The sequence below is a fragment of the Nematolebias whitei genome, chromosome 1 (genome assembly GCF_014905685.2).
Source record: "Nematolebias whitei isolate Nwh7 chromosome 1, NemWhi1, whole genome shotgun sequence".
NCBI classification, from domain to species: Eukaryota; Metazoa; Chordata; class Actinopteri; order Cyprinodontiformes; family Rivulidae; genus Nematolebias; species Nematolebias whitei.
Genome location: NC_056498.1, coordinates 59,735,193 through 59,754,084, shown reverse-complemented (window position 1 = coordinate 59,754,084; position 18,892 = coordinate 59,735,193). Strand labels below are relative to the sequence as shown.

Genomic DNA, 18,892 nt, shown 5'->3' with positions numbered 1-18,892 from the left:
TCTCTCACTCTGTTTTGATTGAAAAGACTGAATGACGTTCAAATTAGCTGGTTGTTCTTTTTTTATTTATATTTTTTAAGCAATTTATATCCAGTTATCCACTGGAGACAGGTCGGCCTTTACTGGCTGCTTATTGGTCAGTTTGAGACCATTAATGCTGGCCAGTGATTGTTCTGCAAGCAATTTGTGCCGTTTGTTTCAGTTGTTCAGCCGACTCGTGTTACGATTGAAAAATGCCAACCTGATGGCCAGGTGTTGTGACGCAGGACTCCTCAGGGGGTGAGGACAGAAAGAGAGAAATAAAGGACAAACCCACTGTTCCTGTACTGTACTATTTAAACCTCATGCTCTCCACACTCACCTTACAACTCAGTCTTTTAATGTACTCCGTCTCACTTCTTTGGTTGTTGGTTTTAATTCTCCAAGTTTGTCCCATTCCTCAACTATGGTTAACCTTGTCTTGATTTTAGATTTCTTCACTGTTCGGCCATGACGCCCAGTGGTTGGTGGGGATGGTTGAATCTTTGCCTTTTAAACCAGCATTAGCTCTGCATGCAGCTCTCTCTCTACTGTAGCTTGACGACATAAGCCGCGGACTGCAACAGTTTTTGAATTTTGAGAGGTATTAATGGAGCTGGATCTCTGTCTGACCATCATGTTCAGTGAAGGGAACAAGCACTCCTCAATCAGTTTTAAGCTCACTACAGTTTTTATTTTATTTTTCTTATTAAAGCTGTAGTGCAACACCGACCATCCATCTATCCACGTCTTCATTTATCCATTCATTTATTCATTCAAGCACTTTCCTTCCTTTTCCTTCCTTCTCCAAGAGCTGGAATTGTGGTTGGGAAGCTACGTCTGAACTCGTGAACTTTAAAGAAAAAAAAATATATATACAGGTCCTTCTCAAAAAATTAGCATATTGTGATAAAGGTCATTATTTTCCATAATGTAATGATAAAAATTAAACTTTCATATATTTCAGATTCATTGCACACCAACTGAAATATTTCAGGTCTTTAATTGTTTTAATACTGATGATTATGGCATACAGCTCATGAAAACCCAAAATGCCTGTCCCAAAAAATTAGCATATTTCATCCCACCAATGAAAGACAAGTGTTTTTAATACAAAAAACGCCAACCTTCAAATAATCATGTTCAGTTATGCACTCAATACTTGGTCGGGAATCCTTTTGCATGAATGACTGCTTCAATGCAGCGTGGCATGGAGGCAATCAGCCTGTGGCACTGCTGAGGTGTTATGGAGGCCCAGGATGCTTCGATAGCGGCCTTAAGCTCATCCAGAGTGTTGGGTCTTGCGTCTGTCAACTTTCTCTTCACAATATCCCACAGGTTCTCTATGGGGTTCAGGTCAGGAGAGTTGGCAGGCCAATTGAGCACAGTAATACCATGGTCAGTAAACCATTTACCAGTGGTTTTGGCACTGTGAACAGGTGCCAGGTCGTGCTGAAAAATGAAATCTTCATCTCCATAAAGCTTTTCAGCAGATGGAAGCATGAAGTGCTCCAAAATCTCCTGATAGCTAGCTGCATTGACCCTGCGCTTGATAAAACACAGTGGACCAACACCAGCAGCTGACATGACACCCCAGTGACTGTGGAAACTTGACACTGGACCTCAAGCAATGTGAATTCTGTGTCTCCTCTCTTCCTCCAGACTCTGGGACCTTGATTTCCAAAGGAAATGCAAAATTTACTGTAATCAGAGAACATAACTTTGGACCACTCAGCAGCAGTCCCAGGCGAGATGCTTCTGACGCAGTCTCTTGTTCAAGAGTGGCTTGACCTGGGGAATGCGGCACCTGTAGCCCATTTCCTGCACACGCCTGTGCACGGTGGCTCTGGTTGTTTCTACTCCAGACTCAGTCCACTGCTTCCGCAGGTCCCCCAAGGTCTGGAATCGGCCCTTCTCCACAATCCTCCTCAGGGTCCGGTCACCTCTTCTCGTTGTGCAGCGTTTTCTGCCACACTTTTCCCTTCCCACAGACTTCCCACTGAGGTGCCTTGATACAGCACTCTGGGAACAGCCTATTCGTTCAGCAATTTCTTTCTGTGTCTTACCCTCTTGCTTGAGGGTGTCAATGATGGCCTTCTGGACAGCAGTCAGGTCGGCAGTCTTACCCATGATTGCGGTTTTGAGTAATGAACAAGGCTGGGAGTTTTTAAAAGCCTCAGGAATCTTTTGCATGTTTAGAGTTACGTCGTTGATTCAGATGGTTAGGTTAATAGCTTGTTTAGAGAACCTTTTCATGATATGCTAATTTTTTGGGACAGGCATTTTGGGTTTTCATGAGCTGTATGCCATAATCATCAGTATTAAAACAATTAAAGACCTGAAATATTTCAGTTGATGTGCAATGAATCTGAAATATATGAAAGTTTCATTTTTATCATTACATTATGGAAAATAATGACCTTTATCACAATATGCTAATTTTTTGAGAAGGACCTGTATATATCTCCACTGAGAAAATTGCAATGCCTTTATGTGTAAGAAAAGGTGGCACAGGAGCTGCTGGAGATTCCCTTCTTCAACCCAAACCATCGCAGCCTGACAACCACAGGTGTCTAGTTTGGGCAAAACCACAACTGAAGGAAAATAAAAAGCAAACTATATTGTCTCAAAGAACTGAGCTTTATGGATAGCTGATAGAACAGTAGCAAATTTCCTGGGAACAGATGGAATAGAACGGGTTTTTTAAAAGTCTTTAGCTTTAGGTGTCCAAATTAACGTTATAGTCGTTGGGAGTTTATCAATTATCAGCCAATTTGTGAACTGGGTGCCAAATATGATTGATGCTTTGACTTGTCACCAGGCTGCCAATACTCAGCCATTTCGGTGGGTAGTAGTCCCTCCATTAGCTACGGACTCTTTTTATTTTATTTTTTTATTTTACAGAGCTGAAGAAGAGGGCTGCTATAATAATGCTACCATACATTTATATCGTCATGCTCCACATAAGCCTTTTCAACAATGCCAAATGGGTTTAAGCATGCTATAGACAAGCTAAAAGCATGCTTGTGCTAGCCATGCTAATCTTCCCTTCAACTGGCAGCCCTCACACACTCTGGTTTATTTTTCTAACCCAACTTTAACAGCATGCAGTTGTAGTGAATATGTGTGTGAGAGATTAACAACTCACCAAAAACATAAAAAAGTTGGGAGGTTTTTTTTTTTTTTGCCAAATGTCCCATTAGATTTTTTAGCACATAAAATGGCATCGTTTTTTATTATGTGAATATTTGAACATGAACTTTGTTCCTGGCCTGTGGATCTGCATTAGAAAGTGCATGAGTGCAGTATATGCTGGGTTGTTGGTTTTTTTAATCAAATGAGCCCTTGTGTACATTTATTATGCCATCTGATGGCCAGGTTGGTGGTTAGTGCAGTGTTAGTCAGAAACAATGCTGCTCCTCACTGAGAAATGTAGACATCTATGTTCCCGCCTTTTTTAACTACCTGAGGTTTTTGTGCCAATCTTGGTCTGGTTTAAAATAAAAATTCAAATAAATAAAAGAGACAACAGGTTTTTGATGTGTAATTGGTTTAGTCTCCTTATTATAGATTACGGCTAAACTGTCAGGTCACGTAAATGAACCAAAAACATTTCCAAGATAAACAAAATGTTGTAATTGCCACTATTTGCAGCTAACCGTTAGCGCCTGCACGTTTTAACTGGAGGAACATAGTAAGCCTGTTGTGATTCATAAGTCATTGTTGTAAAGTCGAGAGGTTGAAACCAATCATCTCGCCACAGTTTTGCCGTCCTCCTAATTAATTTGCAATACAGCACTTAGAGGCAGACATTAAAATCTACCAGGTATCAACTGATATTGCTTGGCTGCTTGAATCAAGAGCTGTGCTTTTGCATGTGCCCTTCAGAGACAGCGGATTGCAGAGTCAGTTAACCATTCTGAAAGCGAAGGTCAGTTTTCACACTTACTCCTTGGAAAGGGTCTCTTATTTAAAAAAAACAGCATTTTAGATCCTGCGTTTGGCTTCTCCGGTACTTTTTCACTGCCACTCATGAAGTTCCCTCACTGGCAAATCCCTCCTCTGCACAGTATAGCTATATGCCTGTTTATATAGTAGTAACTAACACAAGAATGTTTAACCAAGAATCAGATAATGAAATCATGGTGCAATCAAACTAAGTTTACATTTATAAATTGTGAGAAGTGTATACCTTATATAAAACGTGTAACAGTGAGGAGCCGAGAGCCAGCAGGCTTGAAGCTGGCACGAGTCTCCCAAGTTTCAAACTGGGAGCGTTTTTACAGGAAGGGCGTGCACAGCAGAAACTCCCATTTGCTGCTATCGTCCTTTCTTCTTGATTTATTCTGACTTTTACGCAGCAGGGGGAAAAGAGGGCGCGGCTGTTTATTTTCTAGTACCTGCATTAAAAATGTGGGTTTTACAAGCAATGACGATGATGTGAAATGATTTTTAGTGTCATCGCTGAGTTTAGATTTTTGTCTCTGAAATTCCAATGGTTTCCAAGTGAGCGAGTGTTTGAAATGTGGCTGTGGTTTTATTAATATACACACACACACAGACACACAAAAGGTTGCGAGCCGAAGTGTCCTGATGGGATTAGAGGTGTGCATAGCTTTGGCCTTATTGAGGTGTTCTCTTTCTTTTTTTTTTTCTTTTGTATTTAAAAAAAATATATATATATACATATATATACAAAATGTCTTTGTAGGCTTTTCACTACCTCTCATGTTGGTTAATTTATTTCACATTTAGTTTTCAATGTACAAGTTTTTGTTTGTTTGTTTGTTTGTTTAGATCTACTTGAAGCCTAACACTGTAAAACAAAAATGTGCACAGAAAATGTTTGTGACCAGAGAGGTAAACGAGAGCTTGGCCTAGTCAACATTATTATTATGACTATTTTTGTTTATATGTATGTTTGTTTTGAAATTGTGTTGAGCTGAACTAGATTTTGCATCTCTATAAAGATTTCAGGAATCCACTGTCTAAGGGCTATTCCCATTTTTGCCTATGCAAATCTGTTATTGTGGGTGAGTTGGGAAAGGGTGAGCTACCGTACCTTTTCACCCGTTTTGGATGGACCGTGGTTTACATTGCCCTTTGCTGATATTCTTCAGTCTTATTTAGCAAAAATGTATGCTTATATTTTTTGTTTCTATATGAATTATATATATATATATACACCAAGTAATATACAGAGAAAATAGTATATGCCTTTGTGATGATGAGGATAGAAATCTTGCTGAAAAGAAATAAACGTGTTGTCTGACATGTTGTGAGATACAGTAGATTACTGGAATTCAGCTGACCAGCGTACGACTCGAGTAGCCAGTCGTGTCAAGCCCAGAAGGAAAAATCATGTTTATTTAAGACGCAACCACTTCATGACATTTTCCTACATTGTTACCCAGCCCCTAATCTGTAAGGCTACAAAGGGCCACCCAGAACTTATCCTTATTTCTTTTACTGTAACATTTAGTTATTTTTCTATGTAACTTGCCATTGTTCTCAAAGGTGACACTGAAGGCCATATTGTGTGGAGGCAGCACCAACACAGTGAAGTAATAAAGCCAGCAATCAGGCTCTGTTTACTGCTTTTAAACTCAAGTTTTATTTGTAAGGAAAAAGTCGTCGGTATTTCTGTTTGAAGAGTCTCACCTTGAAGGGCTGAGTTGAAGCGAACCTAAAGACGAGCAGCGCGGGCCAATTATGGTTATTCTCTACAGAGATGAGCAGCGTTCAGATGTACGGCAATAGGTTTTATTTTTCTGTTTTGTAGCCATATCCAGTCAGACTTTCACTGTGTCGATACAGTAGCGTTGATCTGGAGCGGAGGTTTTTTTTTTTTTTTTTAAACTCCAATGCAAAAAAATATATATCTATAAGTCAGTAGTTACGAAACTACTTGGCTCGTTTGTATCATTTGGATTTTAAACCTGTTTATTTAATGTTTTTGGATGGAATGGCAGGAGTTTATGAAGCTTCTGGACCAAAAGGCTTTGAAACATTTTGTTTTTCTTCTCTGTGCATCATGACTAAAGACCAATACCAACCAATGTGGGGTTGTGTGTCCCCTCAGCATATGGTGCCTCCTTATGCTTCACAGCAGACCTCAAGATTTCTTACTTTCTATTTCTTTGGATCTCGTTTTGTCTCTGGAAGATCACACAAGAAATAATAATTAAAAAAAAAACTGTAATTAAAAGTCAGAGCAGTACAGACACTCCTTGAAGTTGGTTCTCAACAGTTTTAGGCAATCACTTTTCTCTTTATTGATTTAGATGCCTAAGCTTCTTGGGTTTTGTCATGCCTTTGTAGATAGATCGCAGTCTTTGAGAAATGAGCTGCGAGTGGAGATTAAGAAAAAAAATACAGTCACTTTAGATGGTTTAAAAAGTGATCTTTTTTTCTATTCAGCATGCTTTGTGCTAAATAAATGAAATAATTCAGTTATTTGCTATAAACGATACTGTATGAGTATGTATTCAAGTACTGCAGTATGCAGACAATTCAAAATATGAGAAACTCTTTTAAGAGGTTCATATTTTTCTTCTAGTATGTTTGAATATTAGAGATGGTTATGGGTACCTAATTCTTGTTTTGAGTGTGTCATGAATTGCCAGAATGACTTAATGGCCCTTTTTGTATTAACAACTGATAGACCATTGTTGGTTGTTTTCACGTGCATGACTTGACGGTAGTTTTTCCAAGACGGTGCTTTTCAGTCGAGTTTGGTCCATCAAACTCACTTTTTGTATGATTTTCCACAGGTTACTGCTCAACAATTGAAAATGACTGAGATTCTGCTTTAATTAGGTCAAAACATATACAAAAAAATAAAAATCTGTTGCATATGGTCACCAGGACAAAAATATGAGTGGGATTGTTCTCACATGGGGCGCCAAAACGCTGCACTAAGATGTGTGGCTTCTTATTGCAAAATTAAGTTGAAGAGATGAAAACAACAACAAAACAATTAAGCTTTAACAGCAGCCTATATAAAAGCCCAAATACAAATATCCTAAAGGACTGTGGACCTTTCCATATAGGATCACGCTCCAGAGTTTGAATGCCTTTTTATTGTGACCTTGAGGTGTACCAGGAGAACTGATCCATCCCTGTTCTTAAGAGTAGCAGACTTGTTTACCCTCATTTTACAGCAATGTTAAGCTGAATTTGAGTCCAATTTAAAATACTGAGCACTTGGAAATCTGTACTTTGTGCAACACCTTCAATTGTGATAGCAGTAGCTAGTTAGTGCATGATAATACAGTCCAATATTTGCACCCAAGTCAATTTTGACCACTTGGTAGGTATTTTTTGAAAAAATAAATAAAATGGTAAAACACCAACAATGTTAAATAGTATTGGCTGTGGAAACAACAAAAACAATTGACAAGCAGTTAGCATAGCACCAGCTCCTGTTAGCTAACCTTAAAAACTACAGCTACCGTTAGCTAAAACAGGTAAACTAGTTCTAGATAATTAGAGCTGCCAATTGTATTTTCTTTGTTAAATATGACAAATAATCCTGCACCCAACAACAGTTAAATGTGGGAAAAGTGTTCAGCTTTTCCATGTCAGATCGGGACAAAATTCTCACAAGCTGTGCTAACAAGCTGCTAGCTTTACTGTATCGTTTGACTCCTACCCAGACATGCAAATGAGCACTTTTCCCCCTAATATTAATACTTTACAAATAGTTAAGTGATGTAAACATTGAAAAAAGCGAAAAAGATACATTTTCTGTGGGTTGTACAACTGTCCATGTCCCAAGTTTTTTGGTGGATAAAATGTGCCATATTTATAATCTCCTTTTTGTTTCGGTGTAAAGAGGTGAAAGGAATTGTTGGAATATTAAATCACAAGTTCTGTTGCACTAAATACGATCCTGAAAATTGGTTTGTTACACGTCCTTGTATGTTGATGTCATAGGTTTGTTTCATCTCTCTGAACCGCTCGTTTGCATCTGTTTAAACATGTAACTCACTGACCTTTTGTTAACTGGTACTGAACATTTTACAACACAACTGATGTGGGTGGCAGGTGATCACGCCATTTCCAACAAAGCTGTAACTGTCCCACAATGCTGTACATTGTTTTTTGATTTGCTTTTGTTCATACTGACCTGTTCAATATGATCTCAAACGACACAAAAATTGTTTCTTGTCCTTCACCTCATATGAGTTTGAGGCACACGGACAACGTGCCCATGTTGTGATACTTTTTGATCCAATTATCTTTACGTCTGTCTTTGTTTACATGATGACATCCTGCATAAAGAGAGAACTACAATCTATGGTTACTGCCCTTGAATATTCATAAATTAACTAGTGCTGCTAGAGAGAGAAATCTACATGTAACAACTTAAAAATAAATACTTTATTAATAGATTTTTGCCAGTTGTGATTGTGTCTTTTTTTGACATCTTATGCTTTTTTATAGATTTGGGTTTGCTTGAGGGCAGCATGGTGGTGCAGTTGTTAGAGCTGCCATCTCTCAGCGAGCAGATCGCCCCGGTTCAAATCCCAGCCGGGGGCCTTTCTGGGTGGAATTTGCATATTCTCTCCATGCATTTATGGATTTTCTCCAGGTACTCCAGTTTCCTCCCACAGACCAAAAACATGCATGTTAGGATAATTGGTAACTAAATTGTGCCTAGGTGTGAGTGAGACAGTGAATGTTTGTTTGTCTCTATGTGTCCCTGTGATGGACTTGTGACCTGGTGCACCCCGCCTCTCGCACAGTGATGGCTGGACATGGGCCCCAGTGACCCCCATGACCTGGAAAGGAAGAATTGTGTAAAGATAATGGATGGATGGATGGGTTTTCTTGAATAGATGGCATTCGTTTATTGTTTCTAGTTGCAGAGTGAAAAGGGGGAATTGGAAATAACCTATGTCTATCCCTGAACTTAGTGAGCATACTAACATTAAAAAACAATGATTGACTTACATTTCGCTGTATGGCTATAGGCGTTAGAAAGGTTCCTTTCAAAAATTAGATAACCAAGTCAAAATCCCAAGATGTATGAGGGAGCAGAGCTGTAAGGCAAAACTCTGTTTATGTTAGTCTATTTTCTTACACTCACCTATGGCCACGAACTCTGGACAGTGACCGAAAGAATGAGATCATGGATGCAGGTGGTTAAAATGAGTTTCTGCCGCAGCTGCCTGGATTCTTCCTTAGAGATCGAGTGAGAAGTTTAGTTAAACGGAAGAGACTTGGAGTAGAACCGCTTTTCTGCCACATTTAGAGGAGCCAGTTGAGGTGGTTCGGGCATCTGGCAAGGAAGCTCCCTGGGCACCTCCCTACTAGGGAGGTGCTTCAGGCATATCCAACCAAAAATAAGAGGTAGGAGACCAGGAGCAAATTTGAGTTTCATAATTGTTTTTCTCTGTGTCAGACACTCGTGAACTGAAATCTCTTCATCACATGTACAGTATATACACTGAAAAAAACATATTCAGTATAAATGCAACACTTGTTTTTGCGCCCATTTTTCATCAGCTGAACTCAAAGATCTAAGTATTTCTATGAACACAAAAAGCCTTTTTTTCTCTGAAATATTGTTCACAAATTTGGGTAAATCTGTTAGTGAGCTCTTCTACTTTGCCGAGATAATCCCTCCATCTTGCAGGTTTGGCATACCAAGATACTGATTAGACAGCATGATTATTGCACAGGTGTGCCTTAGGTTGACCACAATAAAGGCCACTCTAAAATGTGCTGTTTTACTGTATTGGGGGTTCCTGGGGAGTCAGAAAACCAGTTGGTATCTGGTGTGACCACCATTTGCCTTATTCAGTGCAACGCATCTCCTTCACAGAGTTGATCAGGTTGTTGCTTGTGGAGTGTTGGTCCACTCCTCTTCAGTGGATGTACAGAATTGCTGGATATTGTCAAGAACTGGAACACACTGTCTTATATACCGATCCAGAGCATCCCAAACGTTCAATGGGTGACATGTCCTGTGAGTATGCTGGTCATGCAAGAATGGACATTTTCAGCTTCCAGGAATTGTGTACAGATCATCCTTGCAACATGGGGTCGTGCATTATCCTGCTGCAACATGAGGTGATGGTCATGGATGAATGGCACAACAATGGGCCTCAGGATCTCGTCACTGTATCACTGTGCATTCAAAATTCCATCAGTAAAATGCACCCGTTTTTTTGTCCATAATCTATGCCTGCACATACCATAACCCCAACTGCAACATGGGCAACTCAATTCACAACATTGACATCAGCAAATCGCTCACCCATTCAACCTCATACTGTTGTCTGCCATCTGCCCCGTACAGTGAAAACTGGGATTTCTCCATGAAGAGAACACCTCTCCCAACATGCTATCGAATGTGAGTAATTTGCCCACTCAAGTCAGTTCCAACGATGAACTGCAGTCAGGTGAAGACCCTGATTAGAACAACAATCATGCAGATGACCTTCCCTGAGATGGTTTCTGAGAGTTTGTGCTGAAATTAGTTGGTTATGCAAACCGATTGTTGCAGCAGCTGTCCAGGTGGCTGATCTCAGACAATCTTGGAGGTGAAGATAATGGATGTGGAGGTCCTCGGCTGGTGTAGTTACATGTGGTCTGCAGTTGTGAAGCTGGTTGGATGTACTGCCGAATTTTCTGAAACCCCTTTGGAGACGTCTTATGGTAAAGAAATGAACATTCAGTTCACATGCAGGTGGACATGCCTACTGCACACTCCCACAAAACTTACGCCATGTGGCATTGTGCTGTGATAAAACTGCACATTTTAGGGTGACCTTTTATTTTGGTCAGCCTAAGACACACCTGTGAGGTGGATGGATTATCTCAGCAAAGGAGAGGTGCTCACTAACAGATTTACACAAATTTGTGAACAATATTTGAGAGAAAAGGGCCTGTTGTGTTCATAGTAAAAGTCTTAGATCTTTAAGTTCAGCTCATGAAAAATGGGAGCAAAAACAAAAGTGTTGCGTTTATATTTTTGTTCAGTGTAGTAGCAGGTCTAAACAGTGTTTCTCCTTTCATTATTTGTCTTAAAGGCAAAAAGGAATCACATGTTGGTTTAAGAACATAAGAGTCATTCTGGAAAAGAGAACTCCGTGCATTAGTACCCTTCAAACAATGAAGGGTTATCTAAAAGAGTTTTTAACCTATTTATTCATTTCTGCAGATTAGCTAACCCCATCCATGTGAATCTCCTACAGGGCAGTGACCATTTATTGCCTGAAAATAACAAGAAGATATTCATATTCCCTCCTGACACAGGTAAGAAATAAACATTTAATCAAAGAAAAAAAAAGCAATTTCATTCAAAAATGTATTTATTTGATCAACAGGATCAAAGTATTTTTCAGCTTTACATTCAGACAAGATGAGACCACATGCTGAGGACGAGGGAGAAGGCAGGTTTGTGTGCATGGGTGCTCTCTCTCATACAATCCTCTGAATGTACGCGTATTTTTTTTTTCAGGCAGTCCTCTCTGAAAATGGGCACTCTTGTAAATATCTGTGTTTTCATCTTTCTCAGGCAGTCTTTTGATCAGATGGCTCTGGAGCCGTCGGCGCAGAGTCCTCCTGGGTCTCGTCTAATCCCTGGCTCATGCCTTGATTGTTGGACAGAGCACTGTCTCTTACAGTGGTGGCAGCGTTGGAATTGGAGGCGTCGATACTCTCATATGGCTCTGATGTCCACTGAGAAGGGAAAGGAAATGGGGTGAGGATGTTTGACACAAGTACACAAATGGGTTTTTTATGTATGAAGTTTTAAGACTTGAAAGCATCCTTTGAAGAAATGAATGGGGATGTAGTGGCATTTAAACAAAACTGCATTTTTTTTCCTGACATAAAATCTTTTTTAATCAAAATTGTGCCAACATCTGTATCCTATTCTGGAAAATAAGGTCAAAGTTTGTTAGTTTTGTCAAAAGGATGGCGGCGCAGAGCTCCTAACCACTTAACGTGTCACTTTGTGTCTGTTTAATCCATGAAAAAAATTAAAATGGGATGTTTTACTACCTGTATATAACTCCAAAAACATTCATTTGAAGTACATGAGAGGTTTGTATGCAAGTCATTAAAAAGAAGATAAATTAGAAAATACGTTTGGGTGGTAATTTAATATATTAGATGTTGCTTTGAATGCCGTTGTTATACAACTAAGCCGCAGTATCTTATGATTACAGTTCATTTTTCAGAAATGATCATAACCTTATTCATTTAACAAAGATTAACAACAGTGTACCTCAAGGCTCAGTCTTAGGTCCCACCCCCTTCAAAATCTACATAGGTAATGTAGGTCAGACCATCCCTGATGCATCCTTACATTTCTATGCTGATGATACAGTTGTTTATTGTCGAGCTAAAACAGTTGCTAAGGTTTTCCAGCTTTTGCAATCCACTTTTGACAACATCCAGTCAGATTTGTTCAGTCTCAAACTTGTCCTAAACACCAAAAAAAAAAAAAAAGAATGTTGTTTTCAAACAGGAAGTCGATCCCAGCAGTTCTTCCTTCAATTTTATCCTTGAATGGTGCTCCTATTGAGTTTGTCGATTCTGTGGAATCCAGACTAGGTCCCTCCCTGAAACCGGTCCAACTCCCCACCTCCAGCGTCTGGTTCTTTATTCCCAGATGGAGAGGAAACTCACTATAACTCAAATAAATTGAGATATAATTTCAGTTTACCAGTTTAATGGCAGGAAAAAGTTACAGGTTCAGCGCTGAGGCGTCCGTCCAACTCATCTTAACCCGGAAGGCCCTGTGTAACAGAACACCCTTGCTTATATGGGCCCTTGGCTCCTCCCCCACATCCCGGATAGGCACAGCCTATCAGAGTATCAGTGGGGTGACTATGTGTGATGTCATTGGTCTTATCTGTTTCTGATGGTGAAAAGTGGGGTGACAGTGCAAATCTATCTACTTGATAGAAGCCAGCAAAATAAAAAATGACTCCTTATCGGGTGTTGACCCTGGGAAGCTCACTCAGAGCAGCTGATCCCATCTCATCTGTACAGAACCAGGCCATAACTACAAAGTAGTCCGTCTCTGTGCAGACAATACCAGGGGTCTCAGCATGATAAAGTAAGATAACTAACAATTCCTACAAATATTTGGGTATCTTGGTTGATTCACATCTCAGTAACATTATTTACATGAACGCTCCTACAAGCACTCTGCAGAGGTTGGACACTGTCTATCATGGTGCACTAAGATTCATAACTGGCTGTAACTACCGTACTCACCACTGCACCCTGTATTCACTGGTTAACTGGGCATCATTAACTTCACGCAGACTCTTTCGCTGGTACATTTTCATCTTTAAATCACTTCTCGGTCTGCTGCCTTCATACATCTCCTCCTACATTTCTCTGCGTGAGTGCAGCTACAGCGTGCGCTCTCAGGACATTATTACATGCAGTGTTCCCTCAGTTCGGACTGAACTAGGCAAAAGGGCCTTCTCCTACTCCGCTACTGTTTCCTGGAATATCTTGCAAAAAGTCATGAAGCTCTCGACCTTGACCTCTCTAAGTGGCTTCAAACATCTGTTAAGTTCCTGGGAAAAACCAATGCAGACATGTTCCTGTTTTTAGTTTTCTACATCGCTTTACAGACGTTTTTGTTTAGTTTTTTTTTAATACCATTATTTTTATTTGTTCTTCTCAGTTTGCATGCTTTTTATTATTGTCCACTGTTGTCATCACTCTTTGTTAAAATCAGGTCTCTCTTGTACATGAGCCCCCGAGACTCAATGGGATTAACCTGTATAAATAAAGGAGCACAATGCAGCAACTCCTGCACCTTATCTTTTAGCACAACACCAAGGTCAGCCTGTCAGAGGTGTATTTTATATGCCAACTCAAGTACGCTGCTTTGTGCTAACGTTATTGTCATAAGGTGGGGGGAGGAGAAGAGAGACAAATGGAGGTCGTAAAGGAATTTTCCCTGCGGAATGAAATAACAAAAGACAAACGACAGCTGAAGGCAGTTTTTAAAAAAATCTCCATGTAAAAGTGCATGCATTTACAATGTTTGTGCACAGTAATTTCAGTTTTATCAGTTTTCCTGTCATTTCCTTTGCAAATGTGTGGCTACTTATCCAGAGTAAATTCTACTTCCTTTAACTTTATTTCTTCAAAGTAGGACACTCATTTCCTCCAAAAAAAACCCCACATAAGCCTGCACAATTCATTTAGTTTTTAAAATATTGGCAAAATAATATCTTTTTTTTCTTTACAAGAATCCAGTCTTCTGTGATAGACTTGCGACTTGAATATCGGCACCAGTGACCCCCCTGCAACTCGAAAACGATAAAGCGAGTAAAGATGATGGATGAATAAATGGATGGATGGATGGATGGATGGATGATGGATGGATGGATGGATGGAATCCAGTTTTTACTTTTGTCTCAAAATATAAAAATATCAATAAATGTTAACAATCATTGGATGTTTTTAGTTTTATAATTTCAGGCCTACTGGCCAGAAAAGCCCCCATGGGCCACCAGTTGATGACGATTGTAGCAGGTTTTGCTGCTCTGGACACGTTTAATTTTGCGAACGAAAGGGTAGAAATGTCTCCTGTGATCGTAAAGGTTGCAGACCCCTGACCTGGATGAAAGTGACTGTTGACCTGTGCCCTACCTGCGTGGCTCTGCTGCCGGACCTGTGCGAGGGTCCCATGGCGATGTTGACACTGGACGAGGACTGTGTGTCGGTGGTGTTTCCCCCCTCTGCAGCGGACAGCCCGGAGATAACCAGGCCGCTGGAGAAACTGCGCTTCCCAAACAGAAGGCTGAGGGTGGAAGAAGAGGAGGAAACCTAGAGAAGAGGGGGCGGGGGGGGGGGGCAGTGTAAGCTGATACGTTTGTGGGTGGAGAGTTGATAGATGTGGACGAAGATCTCACCTGACTGGAGCGCTGCTGATGCTGCGCTGCCTGGAGCTGCGAGCTGATCCCTCCTGCTCCTGAGAGACGAGGGACCTGAAGACAAAAAGAGAGTTTCTCTACAATTAAGACTCATCTTCCAATTCATATGCTGCTAAAAACAAATCTATACCTGAGAGAATATAGAGGCTATGGAAGTGTTAAAGGACAGCTGGCTGTTGGACAGACGTTGGACAAGTCCATGGTTGGAGCCTGAGTCCAGGATGGGACCCGATTGGCTGGTGACGGGGGGGCGCTGACTCTGAGGCTGCACTGACCGGCTGCGATACTCTCTCCTTCCTAAAGACATCAAAAACTATTATTAGACTATTTTTTTATGTGTTGTCCAAAAAATAAAAATAAAAACAAGACATGAAGATATTTTGACTAAAAAATAGGACTCCATGTTGGAAATTTGCTTTCAGATTAAATATTTTACAGCACAGCAGTCTGAACTCGTGTTCATCTAACAAGAATACAAAGATCCTGTTATTATTTGTAGTACAACTTTTCATGGGATCACCTTCCAAAAAACACCCCAGTTACTCTATGAAGGAGCTCTACGGCGATGATTCTGATGTTACTTTAACTCAGGTTTTCTGCTTTAGTCTTCGTGCACGTTCGCATAAAGAGAGATGTTTCAGGCGGCATTCGATTATTTTCTGCTCACAATAGAAAAATCCAACAAATAAAGCAGCAAAGAAAAGCTTTTTCACGGAGAGCGAAGAAATAACAATGTTAACAGCACATTTGGAGCAGTAGAGAAATATTCTTCAAACAATATGTTTCATAATAACTTGTAATAAATGAGAATAGTCTTACAACAGCAGTTTGGGTCAGGACAGAAAGATGTGAAACTTTAAACAACCAAGTTAATTTCTCTTGGACACGCTGGCACAAAGTTGCAAGAAAACACCAATTTTCACTTGGAATCACACTGAACTGAACCTTTTTGTAACTGAAGGGATTGTGACATTCAGGCAAAGGATGTGGAAATGTTCTCTGGTCACGATTTAGTCACAAAATGTCAAAAATGTATTTAGCAAATTTCCTGAGTTTGTTCATGTTTCCTGCAACATGAGACACGTGAGAAGAAAAACGAGAACACTCACAAGCGTTTTGAGACTTTTTGGAACCTTTTTTTCTTTCTTGAAAATGCCGTTTCTTTAACAGTTTAGTGAGAGACAAGCTTCTCTGACAGTTAACTAAAATGTTTAGCTGCTATAAGCCTGTGTTACCATGGCGATCAAAAAGAACCGGATGATAGTATAAAATCTGACTTTTGGCTCGGCGTAGCTCAGTTCGACACCCCGCTGGTCATTTTCTGCAAGAGAAAACAAAAACAAGTGTGCGCTTGTGTCGTGCACCTGTGTTGTGGTGTCTGTGGCTGTGTGTCGTCCTGGCCCGGTTCTGGTAAAGGCTCAGGCTGTTGGACGTGACAGACGACTGGCGGTTGTGGCTCAACGAGGATGAACCGGCAGCGCCGCAGTCCACATCCTCCATGTTGGTGCCACTGTTGTTACAGCTGGTCAGGTTGTCTTTACGCACCCTGCATCACACACGCACGCACACACACACACACACACACACACACACACACACACACACACACACAGGGCTCAGATTTATTTATTCATGTCCACATCGGTGCCACAGATGCAAAAAGGCATCAAAAATTTAGCAAGCCTTGACTGGCCCATCTGGTTGAGTGTGAGAGACGTTCTGCAACCGTGCCAGCGTCCTCTTAATGTAGTTAAATGTGTTCTGACTGAAGAGGCACAGCCCAGCTCCTTAGCTTCTTCACTGTTTGTCAATGAAAGGCAACAGTCAAGGTGAATAGAACAAGATTACAAGCCTAATCTAATCTAAAATGACAATTTATTCCTTAAGAATCCTAACAGAGAACTGCACAGCCACAACTTTCAGCGGATTTATGTTTGTAAATGCAGAGTCAAAGAAACAAAAAGAAGTAGATATAAGTAAGTAAGCAGGGTCGATTCTAGAATCTGACCTTTAGGGGTGCTTAGCCCCCATTGCTGATAATAGCTCTTGGCTTGAACAACCTGGTGGCCATTGGTGTCATAAGCATTCATAATGTGTGTGTGTGTGTGTGTGTGTGTGTGGTGTTTGGGGGTCCTCCCCCAGAAAAATTTTAATAAAGTAGATGCCATTTCCTGCATTCTGGTGTATTTTAATGGGTTTTTAAACATCTACGTTTACCTCCATAAGTAAACACTTAATTCAATAATTATTTTATGGTTAGTGGCACAACAAGAAGTAGCGCTAAGCTAGTGGCGTGCAATATAGACACACGCTAGCTAAGTTGCTACAGACGTAGCGCTCTGCTTTACATTACACAACCTAATAAATGCTTTGTACAAAATCAGTTTATTGTTAACTGATGATAAGAAAGACTAAACTTATGCAACCAGAAGTTGCAAAATAGATATACCATATTTTCCGGCGTATAAGTCTTAGTTTGTTGCATAGATTTGTCAATCCTATGACTTATATGCTGAAGCGACTTTGCTTTCCATATTCATAACATGATTTTTGACTGGTGCTTTAAATTTTTAAGAACTGCAACAGCGAGTCCTCCCGTGCACACTCGCTTCACTCAGCTGGTGCAGGCCTAGGAATACTGGAGAGCTCGTGGCTCCAGCCGTGATGGATGGTTAGATGGCGCTGCACCGCCCAGGCGAAATGACACTGTTTTGACCATTAAAGTGCATTTATTAAGGAAAAGTTAAACTGAGACACACCTTTGCTATAATGTCGAGCAAACAAATAATTGTTCTTAAGTGTTAATCATGTTAAATTTCTAAGAACGGCAGCAGCGAGTCCTCCCGTGCAAGCTCGCTTCACTCAGCTGGTGCAGGCAGAAGAATGCTGGAGAGATGGCGGCTCCGGCATGGATGGATGGACGACGGACGGATGGACGGACGGACGGATGGATGGATGGTGCGTGCCACCCAGGTGAAATGAAGCTGTTTTGACCATTTAATAAACGTGACGGGTCAGCGGTGACGCATAATAAATGCGACTTATTTATGTTTTTTTCCTCTTCATGATGCTTTTTTGGACTGATGCGACTTATACTCCGGAGCGACTTATATGCCGGAAAATATGGTATCTACATTTAAAAACACACAAAACAAAGCACTGCTAGCTTTAAGCATTAACCTTTAATTTAACCATTAAGCGTACCTGCAGTTCCCTTCGTACAGATGAACATGCGGTACTTCCTGTTTATCACTGTTGTATTCAGCTGCTCATGAGGTCGGCCACGGGGCTTTTACATTTTTCCAGACTCAGTTTAGGTTTTGGAAATGGAATAAACTGTATTCCACCCTGTAAAGCAGGACTATTCAACTAAACTGCTCAGGGGGGCACAGTTTCTGAAAGCCAACAGCTCAGGTGCCGGACATCCAGCGATTAAAGTCATTATGGAAATAAACTAAGTATTACAATGATCTGTTACCTTTTAAATTTGTTTATTTTGGTGCATTGAATCATTAATGCAATAAACAGGATCCAAAACCCAAACCCAGAACCAAGGAAAAAAAAACATTTATTTTTAAAGTTAAAATTAAAATTAAAGAGAATTAAAGAGGCAGCACGGTGGCGCAACTGGTAGAGCTGCTGCCTCTCAGCGAGCAGGTCCCTGGTTCAAACCCCGGTCCAGGGGCCTTTCTGGGTGGAGTTTGCATGTTCTCTCCGTGCATGTGTGGGTTTTCTCCGGGTGCTCCGGTTTCCTCCCACAGTCCAAAAACATGCATGTTAGGCTGATTGGTAACTCTAAATTGTCCCTAGGTGTGAGTGAGAGAGTGAATGTTTGTTTGTCTCGTTTGTCTCTATGTGGCCCTGTGATGGACTTGCGACCCGTCCAGGGTGTACCCCGCCCCTCGCACAGTGATTGCTGGACATGGGCACCAGCGACCCCCGTGACCCAA

General features: G+C 40.7%; 1 protein-coding gene across 1 annotated transcript in view; it reads right to left on the bottom strand.

Annotated features, from left to right (window-relative positions):
* Positions 1-11,406: 11,406 nt before the first annotated feature.
* The window catches only part of pcnx2 (pecanex 2), a 43,814-nt gene continuing 36,328 nt past the window's right edge, over positions 11,407-18,892 (bottom strand). The window contains exons 36-40 of the mRNA XM_037679678.1: positions 16,307-16,488; positions 15,073-15,239; positions 14,922-14,996; positions 14,659-14,835; positions 11,407-11,712 (exon numbers count right to left, since the gene is read on the bottom strand). Of these exons, the coding sequence (XP_037535606.1) occupies positions 11,545-11,712; positions 14,659-14,835; positions 14,922-14,996; positions 15,073-15,239; positions 16,307-16,488 (769 nt within the window). The 3' untranslated portion in view covers positions 11,407-11,544. The remainder of the gene's footprint in view (positions 11,713-14,658; positions 14,836-14,921; positions 14,997-15,072; positions 15,240-16,306; positions 16,489-18,892) is intronic.